The following is a 17,389-nucleotide window of genomic DNA, read 5'->3' as shown; positions in this document are numbered from 1 at the left end:
CCCTGACCTGTCTTATTTGGCTCAGCAGAACTGAAATATATATCTGTCTGTGAAGGTTCTCAATCATCCAGGTCATCGTAGTCAAATATAAATCCTGCTGCTTTTACACACGCACTCACATAATCTCAGCGATTCTCTGCGCGATCAACCTCTCACATGTTTAAGCTGCGGGAGATTTCACTTGTCATGTTTGCATAGTAAGCTAACGATTAATAAGACGATGTCAGAGGAATTGGTGCACAAATTATCATCACTCACAGATCAGTGCTGTCGCTCTCTATACACAGTTCGCGCGATTGCAAAGTGAAAGCAAAAAAACAAGCGCAAATTCAAACGCGACTTCAATATGTCGCATATTGACAGTGGCTCACCGATGCCAATGACATAATTACCCAGCTACATTTCCGAAAGAATGCAAAAGCATTGACATATATTTTTCCTTCCTACAATAGCCCGACGGGCAGGGCAGAGATAGATTTTGGTACCCCGACTGAAAAAATCGCTAGCACCGGGATGTCGGGCTAGCGATATTGCGAGCCCTGTATCTGATTGAGGAATCACTCATCTTTGGAAAAGAGAGTTTATTACAGAGAAATGTCTCTTTCCAAAATAAAAGCTATACTATCCGCTTCTTCTGGGCTATATTCTCAGCAGCATATTAAACAGCTATCTAAATGACTCGGCTAAAGTTAGTAGCATGCTTGTTTTTTTTCTGCTTCCACTTGTCTTTGCACTAGGATGATGTCGGCATAAATGTGCAGTCATATTCGTTGTGTTCCCACTAGTGCTTTCAGGTTAATCTCGTTGAAATGACCTTAACGCCACAACACGGCAAATCTCCGTTAACGAGCTACTGCCGATCGCCCCGTGCATGGGGCTAGACGGCCAACACGTTAACAAGCTAACTGCGCTAACACACTAGTTCCCACCCATGTAATTGAGCATTGCATGGCACATCCAACATACTGTTTTACTTTAGTCCATGACTCGCTTACCTTCAGGGTCATACGTCACATGAAAACCAAAATAATTCCAAACACCAGATCTGAATGAGGGTGGGGGAGGTCCATGTTACAAGGAGAGCTTAACTTCTGTCTCGCTAGCTTGCCCTGCGCTCTTCCTTCTGACGATGCTGTCTGTGTTGAGCGCTCAGTGAATCTGCCTCCGCCTAGGCTGCACTGTCGACCCTAGGCGGAGTAGTCGAACGCAGATTCACTGAGCGCTTAACACAGACAGCATCGTCAGAAGGAAAGTTGATAAAATAAATTACAAATTTTGTATTGTTCATACATATGCATACCGAACCGAAAGCACTGTATCGAACGGTTCAATATCGATACGAATATCGTTGCACCCCTATATATATATATATATATATATATATATATATATATATATATATATATATAAATTTAAACTACATAGTGAAAAAACAGACATTTTCTGTGTTTTAACTGTTATTGTTACTTAATACACTCGACTAAATACTCTATTAGATTAGCACTCGGTTCATGGTCACATATTATTGTCTTAATATGTGCTGGAAGTTCCGGTCTCACTATATGAACATGACCTACTTTGAAACGCACAGGGTGACCTGTATTTTTCCCGGGATGAAGCTGATGCAACTCCACCACGCCCATATTTCATAATCAAGCATCTCCATTGGTCAGAGACTCCGAGTATGTCTGTCGTGATTGGTCCTCTTTGATGTCTGCTGCTGCTCTGAGCTCACATGTGGGCTGAGAAAAAGGAAGCCACGTTGACACAAAAAAACTGGTGTTTTTTGTGTGTGTTTTTGACACCGGGAAAAGGCGGTCACATCGACACTTTATATCCATCAACGCAGAAACATCAGTTGGAACGTCTGGATAAGGTATCTTAGCATGTTTAATATGTATCCGCCATGTTTCTCAGTCATTTATGGGTGTAAATCTAGCTAAAAAAAAGTTAGCTGGGAAGGGAGCTCAACGGCTAGCTAATGGCTTTATCATTTCAATAAGGATAACGCTTCATAGATTAACGCCCCCTAATAGTTGCTAATTGGTTGTGTAAGTCAGTATTTAACACTGAAAACATGTGAAATCGTGGTTTACGTGGATTTGTACACTGCAGACACAAACTCAGTGCCTTTAGCTCCGTGCACATTCAAATAAAGGCTGAGAGTATTTGTATGATATACGGCATTTAGATAGGTTTTATTTAGATGTAAAGCTCACTGTAAATCAGTAACTGCACTCATATCCTGCTGGAGTCAGCCATGGGTGCTGGAAGAGTGTCAGATGAGTCTTTGGCCATCATTTGTTGTCCGGGCCAGCTCCAGGACGTTTTCTCTCTGCTAGTCAGGCGTAAAATGTGAAAAGTCTGGTGGACTGAGATGACTCTCCCCCCTCCTCCACTGTAGGACAGAAGTGCCACATCATGAGTGTTGGATTCATTGGAGCGGGCCAGCTGGCTCATGCACTGGTGAAGGGCTTCACTGCTGCAGGTGATATGAGTCTTTTAGCTCTTTTTCTCCACTTTGTCCATCTTTCTTGTGACTCTGGGCCTCAGTAAGGACTTATTTTACAGCTGTTATTTATTTCTCTGCTTCCACCTGTCACCAGGTGTGATCGCCACCCACAGGATTACAGCGAGCTCCCCAGACACAGACCTGCCCACGGTATTGGGGCTGAGGGTGAGAAGTTTCCACATAGTTATTGTGATATCACCTGTCCTTCCCCGCCTCTTCACGTCTTAACATCTGCAGTTTTCATGACAAGTACCCCTGTCTTTTTTGCTCTTTTCCTGTAGAAAATGGGAGTGAACCTGACAACAAGTAACAAAGAGACCGTCAACAAGAGTGATGTGCTCTTTTTGGCTGTAAAGCCCCACATTATCCCCTTCGTTCTGGATGAGATTGGGCCAGACATTGAGGACCGTCATCTCATAGTGTCTTGTGCTGCAGGTGTTACCATAAGCTCCATAGAAAAGGTGAGCATTGGTCTCTTAGTTCAGTTTTTCATTTAAAGGGGCTGTACCAGCACTAATAAATAGATATAAACTAAAATATGAATAATGTTGCATTAAAATCGGTATTTACAGCATGTTCTCTATGTGGATGATTGCATGTTTGTAATTTTCCTGGGAGTAAATTTAATAGAGAGACCATGTTTTGAGTTAGGTTTGATAAAGTAGGTCTTTGTTGTACTTTGAAAGGAGGAAATATACACACTTAAATGCTCCAAATGTGTTTTACATCTCCTGACTTGTTTCTTGCATATCACTAAGTTAAATTAAGCTGCTCTGGTGTGATTTCAAACACGTCTCATTTACTGACATCGCCTACATTTCCTATTAATTTTACAGAAGCTGCTTCAGTACCGCTCAGCTCCTAAAGTCATGAGGTGTATGACAAACACTCCAGTGGTGGTGAAAGAGGGAGCAACAGTGTATGCCACTGGGACACATGCAGAGGTAAAGAGGGATGAATCGCCTCGTGTTTATTGTCAGAAAAGATAAGATGTATGATCAGGTAGTGGGATTTCAGCTTTATTTTAACCCCATTAACATACATTTTGTCACTGTGGCATTTTTATCAAGGTGGAGGATGGGAAATTACTGGAGCAGCTGATGGCCAGCGTAGGCTTCTGCACGGAAGTGGAGGAGGACCTCATTGATGCTGTCACCGGTCTGAGTGGCAGCGGACCTGCCTACGTAAGTCACTTCGGGGGTGGTTTTGTTTCCCGGAAGGATGACTGTAAAGTCTGATGGATCCAGGTTTTGGCTATTACAGTGAGGCCTGGCACAGATGAAATAATCTGAGTAATCCTTCATCCTAAAATAGACTACATTGGAGCCTGGTGCAGAATTCATTCATTAAAGAGGACCTGTTATACTCATTTTCTATTCTAGCCCATTATGACTCTGCTAGAATAGGTTTTTGTGCGTAAAAATGTTTCTATGCCTCCAAAGAAGTTTTAGTCTTTCCCAAATAGAAAATCAACAGCAATCTGATAAACGTAACCTTTAAAAAAAAAAAAAAAAAAAGTTATTCTTGTTTTATTTGCTCAAGGTTAAATACATTATCTCCAGACAGCCAGTAGATTTCAGGTAACAGTGACATCTTGACTATATGTGGACATGTGATGCATATGTCGGGTGTGAGCCCCCCTAAGGACAAGCTTGAGCCAGGTAAAGGGGTTCGGTTAATTATTAATCAGTTATTCCCTTTAAACTGTGCTTTTATCTAAATCCTCAGTTCACCCACTGTCTGAAAGGAGCCGTTTTAGATCCCTCTTAGTTAAACAAAATCTGGTATTCTCATTTCCAGATCTCTATTTCTTTCTTATGGGACTCCAAGTAGTAATAGTTATGCATGATGGAAATACAAAGTTTGTTTATCAGGCCCTCTGTACAGTCTAAAAAAAAAAAACCTCTTAGCTTCTGGGCTGAACTTTTGTAATCTGTATATAATCAGTATAAAACCAACCAGACAGCATCGGCCGCTGTGCCAGACTGAAGACACAAGTGTACGATCATGTCAGTTTTTATCGCAATTTCAGTTATTTATCAGTACAGATGCTTAGAGATTTACACATTATACAGAGGGAGATGTTGCAACACTTTGAAAAGATGAGACTTCCTGGAACCAAAAACAACTTTGAAAAGAGAAAAAATGTATTTGGTTCCAGGTCTGACTTCCTCCCCTTTTTTATACCACCAATGATGTCGAGATTTTGTACTATACTACAGCGAGTACTCGCACCCTCAGCACTGGTATTTATGATACAGAGCAACATCACTGTAAACATAACACCTTTTTAAAAAGTGTGTTATTGTTTTATTTGCTCGAGCTCCACTCCAGCTCCTCTGCAACCCTGAACTGGAGAAGGAGAAGAAAATTGATAGATGGGTAATAGATCCCCTTTAAAATTTTGCAGCATCCTTCGTCTTACAGTGTGTCTTACGAGGAATTTATTTATATTTTTATCAAACCACCCTCTCCATTTTGCACTCAGAGCTACTGGGGTTTATGTGGATTGATGCAGGAATGATCTGATACGCTGTATTTTTCGAAGACTGGTTGCTATTACTTCTGTTTATCTTCAGCTGTCAGGCTTCACAGCCTGGTCTGAAACTAATCATTAGCCTTTGATAAATTATTTAGTCTATAAGATGTCAAAAATAATGATGTGAAGCGTTCGATTCATGACAGGATGTTGAGAAAAGTAAGCACTTCTTCATAGATGTAAGCAGAAAATGTGTCTTTTTCTGATTAGGTTGATTCAAGAACACATTGTTTTGGCTTCGTACCTGCTAGTCACGACTGCACTGACTGTTTAGAAACCTTTGCGTGTTCACTGTTTTTCAGTGACTGGTAATATTGTGCACATGGTCTCAAGCTTGAGGTCTAGATAAAGGAAAAAACATTGGCAGGTGTGTATGTATATATCCTGTCCATATAAAGGACCTTTCGTGTTTGTGCTGTTGTGGTATTTTTGGGCAGTTTTGTCATATCCTGTCCTTGGTAATTACCTGTAGTGCCACGAGTGTGTTTCCAAATTTCAGTCCTCTTTGCTTTCGAAAATGTCACATCAAATTTCGTGTGTAGCAGGCCGATGTAAGCACTGGTGGAGGAAATCAAGAGTAAATGTGTCTTTGGCTGATGTCTGCATAGAATCTGAGCTTTAACAGAGATCTTGTAAGAAAGCGGACTTGAAAAATCCTGACTTGATATCTTTTCAGATTTTCTTTTTCTTCTTGAACGATGGTGTTGGTGTTAGAAGTAAAACGTTCATGGGGAAAGAGGTGTTTAAAAACTTTTGTAGATGTTTTGTATTAGATTTGAGTGTTGATTCTTTACAAGCAGTTTAATTCCAGTGATAAACAGAACATAAAAGCTTTAAAGTTACTTCCAAAATGAGTCACTAGGGGCGTTTAAAAAGGCATGCCTTTGGCACGACTTGCTTGTAGTGGGACTCTGGCTTTGGGCAGGTATTTCTAAATACATTTGAAGGGCTCTGAGGACGGTGCAGCACCGTCCAAAGACATACAGGTTGATTGATTAATCCAAATTGCCCATAGGTATGAATGCGGGAGTGAATGTGAGTGCGACTGGTTGTCTGTCTATGTGAGTTAGCCCTGCGACAGACTGGCGACCTGTCCAGGGTGTACCTTGCCTCTCACCCTGTGACAGCTGGGATAGGCTCCAGCGACCCCCATGACCCTGAAAAGGATAAGCGGAAGCGAATGGATGGACGGGCTCTGAGGATTATTTTCTTTTTTCTGTGCTGGCTGTTCAACAGCATATTGTAAAAACTAGTTCTGGGAGAGCATTTACTTTCCTGCCTCACACTAGACATATTTAGTGGAATGTAAAGAATAAAGGAGAAGCATAAGAAAACTAATCAGTAGCTTAAATTGATCTCTACCCTCACTTGTAGTTTGTTGTCCGTCATTGTTTCCTTCACGATCCAAGAAGTCAAGGCAGATGGTTGTGTCTCCCTGTTATTCATTCTGCTGTTAAAAGGGAGTTCTTCCTCCCTACTGTCGCCAAGTACAACTCACAGTCGATCTTCTTACCTTATATTATAATGCACCTTGAGATCACTGTTATGAACGGATGCTGCAGGAATAAAACTGAATTGAACTGTGAGGAAAAAATAACATTGTGCAGTGCAACTATTGCCTCATGTCTTCTATTATTGTGGTGCTGCTGGCCAGTTTAGACCTAGTTGGATACATTTCTGCCTCCCAAAAAGATTTTCCCATGGCACTGGATGATTTGCAGATGAAGCTTGCAGACTGTGTCCACCAGGATTTTATTCCGTCCTCAACTTTTTCTGCGTACCGTAATGTAACATTGTATTTCTCAAATCTGTTGAAATGTGGGGTGGCTCTCAAAATAAGCCAAGGGAGGAATGGCTCTGGTCTGAAACGGGCCAGGTGATGTTGAATTTTTGTGATGGGTTTAGATGCTTTAAAGACATGTTGATGACTTTCTTGTTGCTTAAAATAATAGAAAATGTTGTGTTTATACAGGCGTTCACAGCCCTGGATGCTCTCGCAGACGGAGGAGTGAAGATGGGACTGCCGAGGAGGCTCGCTGTCAGACTTGGAGCTCAGGCCCTGTTGGTCAGTAGTGCTAAATCTGTGTGTCACATTCAGGTCTCTTCTGTTGCACTTATTCTAAATATTAAGTTTCCTTGATCTGCTACGCTGCATGTTTGGAGGCAACAAAATTATTAAGCTTGAGTTGCTGTTTTCAGTGCATCCAGCAATTTTGCCGTCTGATAACTGCTGACTTTTGTTCAACGAAAAAATAATGAAACCCAAGAAAAATAAACACCTGCGGGGCACTCGGGCTTGCCAAAAGAGGAGGAAAAGAAGAAGAAAAGGATAAATTTTGATCCTGCAGCTCTTTTTCTGCAGGGTCTGCACAAATTTTAAATTGCTCTTTTTAACATTAAACTTAAATGTAGTTTGATTCTGTTTATACGGCGCTGTTGGGATGTGATTAGGCTTTGGCAGTTTATCAGAGACATTACTGGAAATTACTCATTTCAGTTTTTGTTATCATGGCAGTTGCTTCAGGCTTCGTGTGTGTGTGCGCTTACAAGTTAGATGTTATTATGAATTGTTTTCTACACATTACTTGAATGGGCTGCACAGATACATCTGTGGACTCATTTGGCCTTTTTTTAAAAAAAATAAATAAAATAAAAATGTATCTTTTTTAGCCCTTTAGTTGAACAATAGCATCCACAGTTGATTTACTCGAGGATAACTCCTTAGTCTTTTATTGAATGGGCTAACCCATCCAATCTCATGGTTTTGTTTTGGGGTTTTTTGGTGGGGGGGGATCTTTTCACCGCTGACTCGCTGGCGGGGGGCTATTGTGTCGATATCATGTAGCTGCTTCTTCACCCCATGTTTGGATGCGCTCCATCTCCTTTGTTTTATATTGCAGCTGGCAATGAGCTCATTTGAGCTCCTAACCAGAGCTTGGTTCTTGTGCTGTTACCCTGAGCTTTGTAAGGCTGCACAGCAGAACAAGGACTGCTGTTGACGTATGCAGCACCAAGCCGATTGTATTCCAAGTTATGTATTTTTGGGGGAGTGAGTTGTTGTTGTTGTTGTTGTTGTTTTTTTGTTTTTGGTTTTTTTTGTTTGTTTGTTTTTGTAGCCGTTATTGTACAGAAAGTAGGGACAGAGCCGGGAGGAATGACATGCAGGGAAGAATCAAATCCCGAGCCCCTGCAGCATTTCAGCGTACGGTTCGCTCACTCAACCACGAGAGTTAAAACGACACAGAGTTTGTGTTGAGCTGAAGAATTAGAGACAGTTCTTGGATTGATGGGTAATGGATATTGCTCTTTTTTTTCCTTTTTTCTTTTTTTTTTTTTTTTTTTTAAGTGGTGTTAATTTGTTTCTTACTCAGTAAATTAAGAGAAATGGTAACCAACCAATCATCCAAGGTGTCATTCAAATATTCGCTGTACACCAGCATGGTGCCGGAAACCTATTTGGCTGGGGCCATCAAATCTGATTCTGCATTGCATACGTGCTCCATTTACAACAGAAGTGACACAGGATAAAACAGATCAGCAGAATTTGCAAACAATAAGTGAGAGAAGACGCTGAGAAGCAGGAGGTTAAAGCTTCACAACCCCTAGTGGCATACAGAGCAACTTTATTATTTGAGCTACGCCTCAGACTTTATTCTCTTGTCCATGCTCTATAGAAATGGATGCCAACACCTGCACTGTTTCTGCAATACCTCCTTTATTTTTACATATTTCTCATGTTCACTTTCAGGGAGCAGCAAAGATGCTGCTTGAGTCGGAGCAACACCCCGGCCAGCTGAAGGACAATGTGTGCTCACCAGGGGGCGCCACCATCCACGCCCTGCACTTTCTGGAGAGCGGTGGCTTCCGTAGCCTCCTTATCAATGCAGTGGAGGCTTCTTGCATCAGGACACGGTGAGAAAATTAGAAAGTCGTTAAAAAAATGTAAAAATTGCAACTGTATATTTCTCAATTGACCCATTTTCCCATTCACTCCACGTTTAGTCCTGACTCAGTTTTGTGACATTTTAAATTGTGTGTCTGTCTTTATCCTTTAGTTATAGTTATCATGGCACACACAGACAACCTTTCATTTTTAGTGTACTCGTGACATTAGTATTTCTCTTGTCCTCGCAGGGAGCTGCAGTACCTGGCAGACCAGGAGCGCATCTCTCCAGCAGCGATTAAGAAAACCACGTTGGACAAAGTGCTGCAGCAGCCTGGAGTCACAGTCGGTGGAGTGGCTAATGGGAACAGCAAATCAGGGCTGAGCTTATTCAATAATCGCGGCTCTGGGCTCAAGAAGAAGAACTGAGTACACAGAGTGGCAGACACACACACACACACAAAGACACACAAACATGTTACAAGTTTAAGTGTGCCGGCACGTGCACATGTGGACCTTCATGCTGTACATCTATTCAGCCATAGAATTTCAAAGACAGACTCAGGACTGCTCCGAAATCGAATCCAAATGACTTTGCAAAATTATTTATTGATACTTGATTGACGTGCGGACAGCGGACCTCTTGATGACATCGCCACATTACACACAAGCACAGATGTGCTTGTGCACGCTGCTCACAGTTATCGCCTTATGTTGTGATGTGGGATTGCTGTATGCATACACTCACTGAAGAGCGAAAGTGCATTAACAATCTGTCTGTCTGTGCTTTAGCTCTACGGTCTCTGGGGCTGTTAAACGGTAATGACCCAGTGGGCCATCATGAGGTCCTGGTGCACGCCAGGCAGCAGATGGTTGCAACATCAAGCTGTTAATGTACGTCTTAAATGTGTGTCTTTAAAAAAGAAATGAAACCATGTAAATCATCATGTACCAAATAATTATCATTTCTCTTTGTCTGACAGTGTTATGAAGACTGAATGCAGATGGAACAAAAATGTTAACTTTTTTCTTTGTTGTCTGTCACATATAAACACTTAAGGACGTTCAAAGATCATTTCAAACTGTTATACCTCTGACTTCAGCATTGCTGTGCTTTATAAAACCCAAAGGCACTAATTAATGTATTTTTCTTTTTTTTTATGGAGAAAAATGTGATATTCCTATATGGACGGGCAACAAGAAAGCTTAAATCATCTACACAGTGCATCACAGATCATATGGATTATATGACGGTCCTGTTTACTTCTGTATTGCTCTCTGAATTTTTACCCCCATAATGTTACATATAATGTCTATTTTACCTGGTGCATCAGCCACTGAATTGGTATGCAAGTCAAAAAGTTGATATTAAAGAAACAGAATCTGTTTTCTTTGTTCATCCTCTTTTCTTTTCTCTTTTTTTCCCTTCCCTGTTTCCCGAACGCCATTATGCATGTTTCATTTTTATAGTTTACGCTTATGTCCATTAGCTGGTAATTAATGTGCACCCTGGCCTCCAGATGGCGTCCTCTGATCAATGTGACCCATTTAAGCGTGCCTGTAAAGATCAAATTACCGTCTTCACGCTGCTGCCTGTTAATAGAGGCTTAAAAATCAACCTTAATATAGCATCAAATATAACTAAACCACCTCCCTTATTGGAAAAGAGCATTAGCTGTAGTGCTACAATTACATGTTTTATACAATCTCCATTCTAAACTCTCCCCGTGTCGCGTATCATGTCCTCTCGTAGGTCACCGCCTTCTGAATTCTTTCCCAATCAGATCTCTGTGTGGTAAATTTAGACCTTGTGTGTGCTTTAAATAATGAGAGGTAGACCGGTGTTTCCTTGCTGGCCTCGAGATGCATTGTGATTGGTTGTTTGAAGAGGAAACGCACTCCAATTTTAGACACCTTCTGTTAGCAAGACTTATGACCAAGGGGTGGGGACGTGGTTTTTCTCTCCTGATTCAGTCCTCGTGTGTCCTTAGTCCTCGACGAGATCAGAGACATGAGTGGGGTGGAGCAGGTGATGGTAGGCTACTAAAAGTACCACTTAAATCTACGGAGGACCAAAACTGCCAAAATAGAAAAATAAATTCTCAGTGAGAAATAGTTTAAGGATTAAATGTACCAGATATACACAAAGCTATAAACTTAGACATGAGTTTATTCAAAAATGTTGAATAAATTATTATTTTCGAAATATTTTTTTTAATGAATCTCAACATTCTAAAAGACTATTACTGATTTATGAATGTGTAAATGTTTAGTGTTTATTGATGTGGAGCTTGTTAGATTGATCAGTTCAGTGGTTCCCAGCGAAGCGTCTAACCAGAAAGCGGTTAGCTCTAGGAGGTCATGAGATATTCTGTAACAGTTTATCACCCAAAAATCTGCATCACTTGTCAGATTTCCCTGTATTCAGAGAGTGGCGCAAGCCCTAAACTGAATTCACTTTTCGTGCGCGTTATTAGTGTATTACTCATTTTTTCTGCCTGTGTGTGTATTTTGTGAAGTTCTAATTTACACTGCTGTTAGTAACCGGGTTGGTTATTAGTTAAATGAATTGACCTGTGTTCAGAAATTGGATCACTCTTAGACGATCCTCCCAAATAACCTCAAACTCCCATTTATGCTTTTTCTAGTGATTTCCCCCCCATACAACCAAAAATGAAGCCCAGTTAATACTCATAGAACTGGAGTTACGTCCAGTGACTATTTTTCAAGCAGAATTTCTTTACAAAATATTTGTTTTTGATGGATGATGCTCCCATACAGACAATTTTAACCAATAAATAAATTCTACACTCATCAGTTATTTTATCAGGTTATTCAGCTGTTCACCTTCTTGTTAACACAAATATCCAATCAGCCAATCACATGGCAGCATCTCAATGTATTTAGTTATGTAGACATGGTCAAGATGAACTGGTGAAATTCACATCGGGGCCATGTGGGTATTAGATGCCTCAGTTTTGTGTTGTGTTTTGTCCTGCAGGAGCTAACTGGAGGGTAAAAAGCCTCATAAGTTCTACACTGGCCCAGTGAGCTCTGTTTTAAAAGATTACTCCTTCCTGCAGACTCTTACCACCGGCTGCTTTTTAGTTTCTTTCTTCTGTTTTTTGCAGACACTGCTACTCATCCATACATTCTTTGCATCACTGTCTTGCTCATAAATGCAAGTTCTTATAAGTCTAATAAGTTTTTAAGTAAATGAATTCCCATGTTTTTAAGTCTCGTCTCCCATTCCTTGTCACAGTCTGTAAGGTCCACTGTGACATGAGTCAAGCATGCATAAATATAACAGTGAGTGACCAAAATAAATTAACTCTTTGGCTTACAGAGATTTTCCACAAAGAAAAAAAAATGAACAGGACATTATTTTCTTTGCCACCCAAATGTAAGTAATGGTTTCAGGCTGGAAACCCCTAGAAAAATGTTCTTGCATGTGCTAATTTGCCCTGCTTAGTAAATCTGGCCCTAAATATCGAGTTTTGAATTAGCTGATAGAAAAGGGCAGAAGTTCAGGTGCATTTGGGGAAATTAAGAGACAGTAGCTACTGCAGACTTCAGGTCTGTAAAGTACTTTTCCGATTTTTGGGCCCATCACTGCGCTCCAGGCTGCTACATTTTGGATTAACAAATGGCACTTTGTGTTGGAATGAGATAGGCCTGTGGGTGTATTCAGCCAATACACAGGTGCATAATGGCGAAGCAAAATGATGGAAGAAGGGTGATGGTTTGTGAAGAGCCATGTCCTCATTATAATTGAACAATTTATAGCTGTTGTAGGATTAGTTTATTTTCCTTAAACTAATACACACACCAGTGTCCCTTGATTAAATTGCGTCCCTCATGCTCTCAGCGGACTCTGGCTGTTTATTTGTGCGTGCAATGGTTTTTCTCTGCCGCTGAAGTGTCTTGGTAATCCCTCTTTTATTCCGTAAGGTTATTCTCCGCTTGCTCCCGCCGCTGTCCGTTAAGATTAGCCATTCCTGAAGAGACTTCCATTTGCTTCTCATTATTAGACTTCTGTTACCTTTCGTTGGTCGGGCGGCTTTCGGCGGCTCTCTTCCACCCAAGGTGAAGAGGATGTGCTCTGTGTCAATCATCTTGACACTGGCTGAGGGTCTAAGATGGCAGTTCAGTAGTAGTTAATCCTGAGTGGAAAGTTTGTGCATAGTGTGTGTGTGTATGCGTGTGTGCGCTCTCGCTCAGCATGGGATTTCTGTCCACAGGTAGGCCAGATGCTACCTGTCATCCCCATTCAATCAGTGTAATCACTGACCTTTGCAGTAACACGGTTGTTTGCATATTGTGTCAAGGCCAGGAGGAGTGCCAGAAACCAAGAGGAGTGGATAGATGGAACAAACATTCATTTAATCCTCTCCAAAATGATAAACTCACACAGACAAGCGAGTAAATAGGTGTTTGTTTTTCAAGTTCCTCTGTTTTTGCTTTCTGTGCACTCAAGTGTGGTGTCAGCAATCTGTGTGTGCAAGTGTGTGTGTTTGTGTGTGATCTGAGAGCTGATACAGTATCAGCTTTGTGCAGCTGTATGGTGAAACGGCCCCAGAAAGAGGAAACACTGGTGGTTATCACACAGCCAGTGAATCTGCAGTATGGGCTTCCCTCTATTGCCAACTTGCAAAGTACAGAGCGAAAGGATTCCTGGAAACGCTGACCTTTATTTACCTGATACTTATCAAGGAATCAGACAGGTGCACAGGTGTGTACATGATGTACCAAAAGCATTGATCAACCAGCTTTTTAGCACCCTCTCTACGGTTTTAGCAGTATTATATAGAAGTACACTTATTTGTTTTTCATGTGTGTTGTTCTCATTAATAGCTTTCATATAGAACGAGAAGGGTAAAAACAGATAAAAATGAAAATAATCAAAATTACTTCCAATTTTACTCTCATCCTGTGGCTTGCAGGGTTGTTGTTTTTTTCATCTTTCCTCTCTTCAGAAGCTGAAAAAAAGCCCACTCCAATCCATTTTCTTCTGCTTATAAAATTCAGGGTTGTTGGAGGTTCTGGAGCGTACCCCAGTGATCACGGGGCAGGAGGCAGGGTACACCCTGGACAGTTCGTCAGTCTGCTGCAGGGCTGGCACAGAGAGACAGACAACCATGCGCACTCATATTCACACCTACGGTCAATTAACCTAACATGCGTGTTTTTTGAACTGTTGGAGGTTTTTTGTGCTCCCACTGTCAAGACTCTCATTCTCAATGTTTCTTTGCAGCCGCTACTCTCCTGCTTGTCTGACATTAAGACTTGGATGACTCTTAACTTCTTACACCTTAATGAAAGCAAAACTGAAGTCATTGTGTTTGGGCTTCCTAAAGATCCCAACTTCTCTCTTGACTTTTTGGGACCCCTAACCTCCGATTGCACTTCTTCCATTAAGAGTCTTGGTGTTATTTTTGACAATGCTTTTAAACTTGATAAACAAATCAGCTCTGTAGTTAAGGGATCTTTTTATCATTTGCGGATTTTAGCCAAAGTCAAGTCTTACCTTTGCAGGAACGATCTAGAAAGAGTGGTCCATGCTTTTATTACTTCACGGCTAGACTACTGCAATTCCCTCTATGCTGGCCTAGATCGTTCCTGTCTACATCGCCTTCAACTGGTGCAGAACGCTGCCGCTCGCCTGTTGACCGGTTCAAAAAAAAGAGACCACATCACTCTGGTTCTCTGCTCTCTCCACTGGCTCCCAGTTGCCTTTAGGATTGATTTTAAAATCTTATTGCTGGCTTTTAAGGTTTTAAATGGCACTGCACCTTCTTACCTGTCAGAACTCCTTAGTACTTATCGCCCCAGGAGATCTTTGAGGTCAGCCGACCTGATGCTTTTAGATGTTCCCAGGTATAAATTAAAGACAAAGGGAGAGAGGGCGTTTGCTGTGGCTGCACCCAGACTGTGGAACAGTTTACCTCCTCACGTCAGACTCTCCAAAAGCCTAGAAACTTTTAAAACCGCTCTTAAAACTCACCTCTTTTCATTGGCTTTTAGAAAGGTTTAATTTATTTGTTTTATATATTTTTATTTTATTTTTATCAGCGAGGTGTTATTACGAAATTGTGTTCTATTGTATTTTTATCTGTATTTACTGTACAGCACTTTGGTCAGCCTTGGTTGTTTTTAAATGTGCTCTATAAATAAACTTGACTTGACTTGACTTGACTTGACTCAGTAATACATTTCAAAATCACATATTGTGAAAGCATAGGGTTAGCAGTTAGAGGTAGGTTGCTTCTTACAACTACTTAGTCATGGTTAAATGCATGAGTTAGTATAATCAGTTACTTTCCACCACTAGCTTTGTGGTTCAGGCGTTCCGTTTTTGTGTGGCTCCAAAACCAGTGGAGGAGCAAGTAGGTAAAGCTTTTAATTAAATTAAAAAATAATGAATTTTCATTATGCAGACTAGCTTATTTCACACAAAATATACATATAATAATGCTGGATTTGGATTAGCAGAATTTTAATATTTTTTACTAAGAGTGGGGCTGCTTCGACATATAATGAGCATTAACACTGTGTTTTTCCTTGATATCCTATACAAGGGCTCACATTTTCGTCAGCAGTCTTGGCATGGGTAGCTCTTAAATCAAATTCTACACTGACCTCATGTATATATTAGTCATTTTCATAACAACTCACCCCCCACCCCCCATTATTATGTTCACTTTCAGCAGCCTGGTAAAGATTTACTCCTCAAAGGCCTGTGCACGGCCAAGTGGAAATAATCGGTCAATGAATATGTAATACCAGCTATCCCCTACAAACTGAGTGGCATTATCTGGAAATAGGCTGCTAATATTGGCAGAGTGCTTCCTTGTCTTGCATGTGAAGTCGTTAATTCCTCAGAAATGCTAATGGATATTGATATACTAATGTACATCAGCCCTTAATTTTGTTTGTACTGTAAGCGAGGATTGGTAGCTCATGGCTGTTTTATGTGTTACAAAACAGGGAAGGAAGTGTTGCATGACTCTGACTACTGGCCAGACAGGTGCTCTTCTGCGGAGCAGAAAAGAGACAAAATCTCATGTGAGAGAGGCTAATATTTTAAACAGTGCAATTTATTATGACTTGGTTGATGGAAAAGGTGAGCCAGCGTGTCCAAGATTGCACTAAAGTAAGCATCAATGAAATCTTGAATTGTCAAAAAATAAATCCTCATTGGGTATAAGTTACACTCAATAAGAAATAATGTTTATATTACAAAAGTTTTGTTTTTCCAGTTTCATGGCTTTGCATGTCGTGGCCTTTTAAAGGTGACATGGCAGCAAACCATTAAAAAAAGCAACAAAAAACTGCAAATCACTACAGTTAGAACTGGATATTAAACACATTTTAAAAATACTTTGCTCTTCTAGCCCAATATGTGTAGCACTGCAGTCAGTTTCTCTAGAAATTAACAAGCTAAGTCATTAATAATAATGCTGTGTCACATTGACACATCCTTTTTTTTTAAGAAGAAGAAGAAAAAAGAAAGAAGAACAAGTAAATGATTGTGATATGTCCCCATGAGGACTCATCACAACCTGTTTGAACTACTGCCTTAGAGCAAGCATTGCTTGCAAGACCATCAAGTTAGGGACAAAGAGACTCATTAAGAGGCATCATCATCACCATCACCATCATTTTGTCAAATACTATCGTCATGTGCAATATTAATTTGCTAATACAAGGCATAAATTTGAGAATTTTACATTGCGTGGTTCTCTGATACACACTCACTGGTTATTTGGTCAGGTCATTTGGTCATTTAGGCATGCAGTTGTGGTCAAAACAAACTCCTAAAGTTCAAACTAAGCGTCAGAATGGAGCAGATAGGTGGTTTAGAAAGGCAGTGAGTTCACTGTACTCAAATGACCTCTGCGGTCACCAGATCTCAATCCAATAAAGTGCCTCTGGGATGTGGTGGAATGGGAGATTCACATCATGGATGTGAATGCAGCTAACAAATCTGCAGCAACTGTGTGATGCTACCATGCTATCGTGGACCAAAATCCCAGAGCAATTTTTCCAGCATCTTGCTGAATTTGTGACATGAGGAATTAAGGCGAAGGTATTACAAGCTGGTACAGGGTGTAATTTATTAAATGGCTGGTGAATGTGTAGCTATAAGCATGTTAATTACCCCCTTTCTTCTTTATCTTCTTTAGCACCTTACAGAATAGTGAACTAATTTGAGTGTATTTGGTACATTTTGTTACACATTCGTGCGTTTTCAAACTGGGGAAAAAAATAGAGAACCTCTTCTAAAAAGTGGCTGTATTTTGTAATTTTCTCTTTTGTATTTCTCTCTTGCCCAGGGATGTCAAAACCACATACAACACACTTTGATCTTATGTGGACCGGACCAGTGAAACTCAACCTTTCTCTCAGTATACAGAAATTTAACTACAAATTTAATCAATTAGATATCTCAATA

At 40.6% G+C, this 17,389-nt stretch overlaps 1 protein-coding gene across 1 annotated transcript; it reads left to right on the top strand.

Annotated features, from left to right (window-relative positions):
- Window positions 1-1,716: 1,716 nt before the first annotated feature.
- pycr1b (pyrroline-5-carboxylate reductase 1b) lies at window positions 1,717-10,321 on the top strand. The gene is made up of 9 exons (XM_085460094.1): window positions 1,717-1,876; window positions 2,405-2,488; window positions 2,607-2,677; window positions 2,794-2,973; window positions 3,349-3,456; window positions 3,583-3,696; window positions 7,024-7,116; window positions 8,800-8,963; window positions 9,186-10,321. Exons 2-9 carry the CDS (start codon window positions 2,422-2,424, stop codon window positions 9,361-9,363), a joined length of 975 nt encoding a protein of 324 aa, XP_085316220.1. The 5' UTR covers window positions 1,717-1,876; window positions 2,405-2,421; the 3' UTR covers window positions 9,364-10,321.
- Window positions 10,322-17,389: the final 7,068 nt, after the last annotated feature.

This window comes from Copadichromis virginalis, linkage group LG6 (assembly GCF_057382275.1).
Source record: "Copadichromis virginalis isolate Kocher_CV1m ecotype Utaka linkage group LG6, C_Virginalis_male_GT1.1, whole genome shotgun sequence".
Lineage (NCBI taxonomy): Eukaryota > Metazoa > Chordata > Actinopteri > Cichliformes > Cichlidae > Copadichromis > Copadichromis virginalis.
This window is presented reverse-complemented; position numbering and strand designations above follow the sequence as displayed.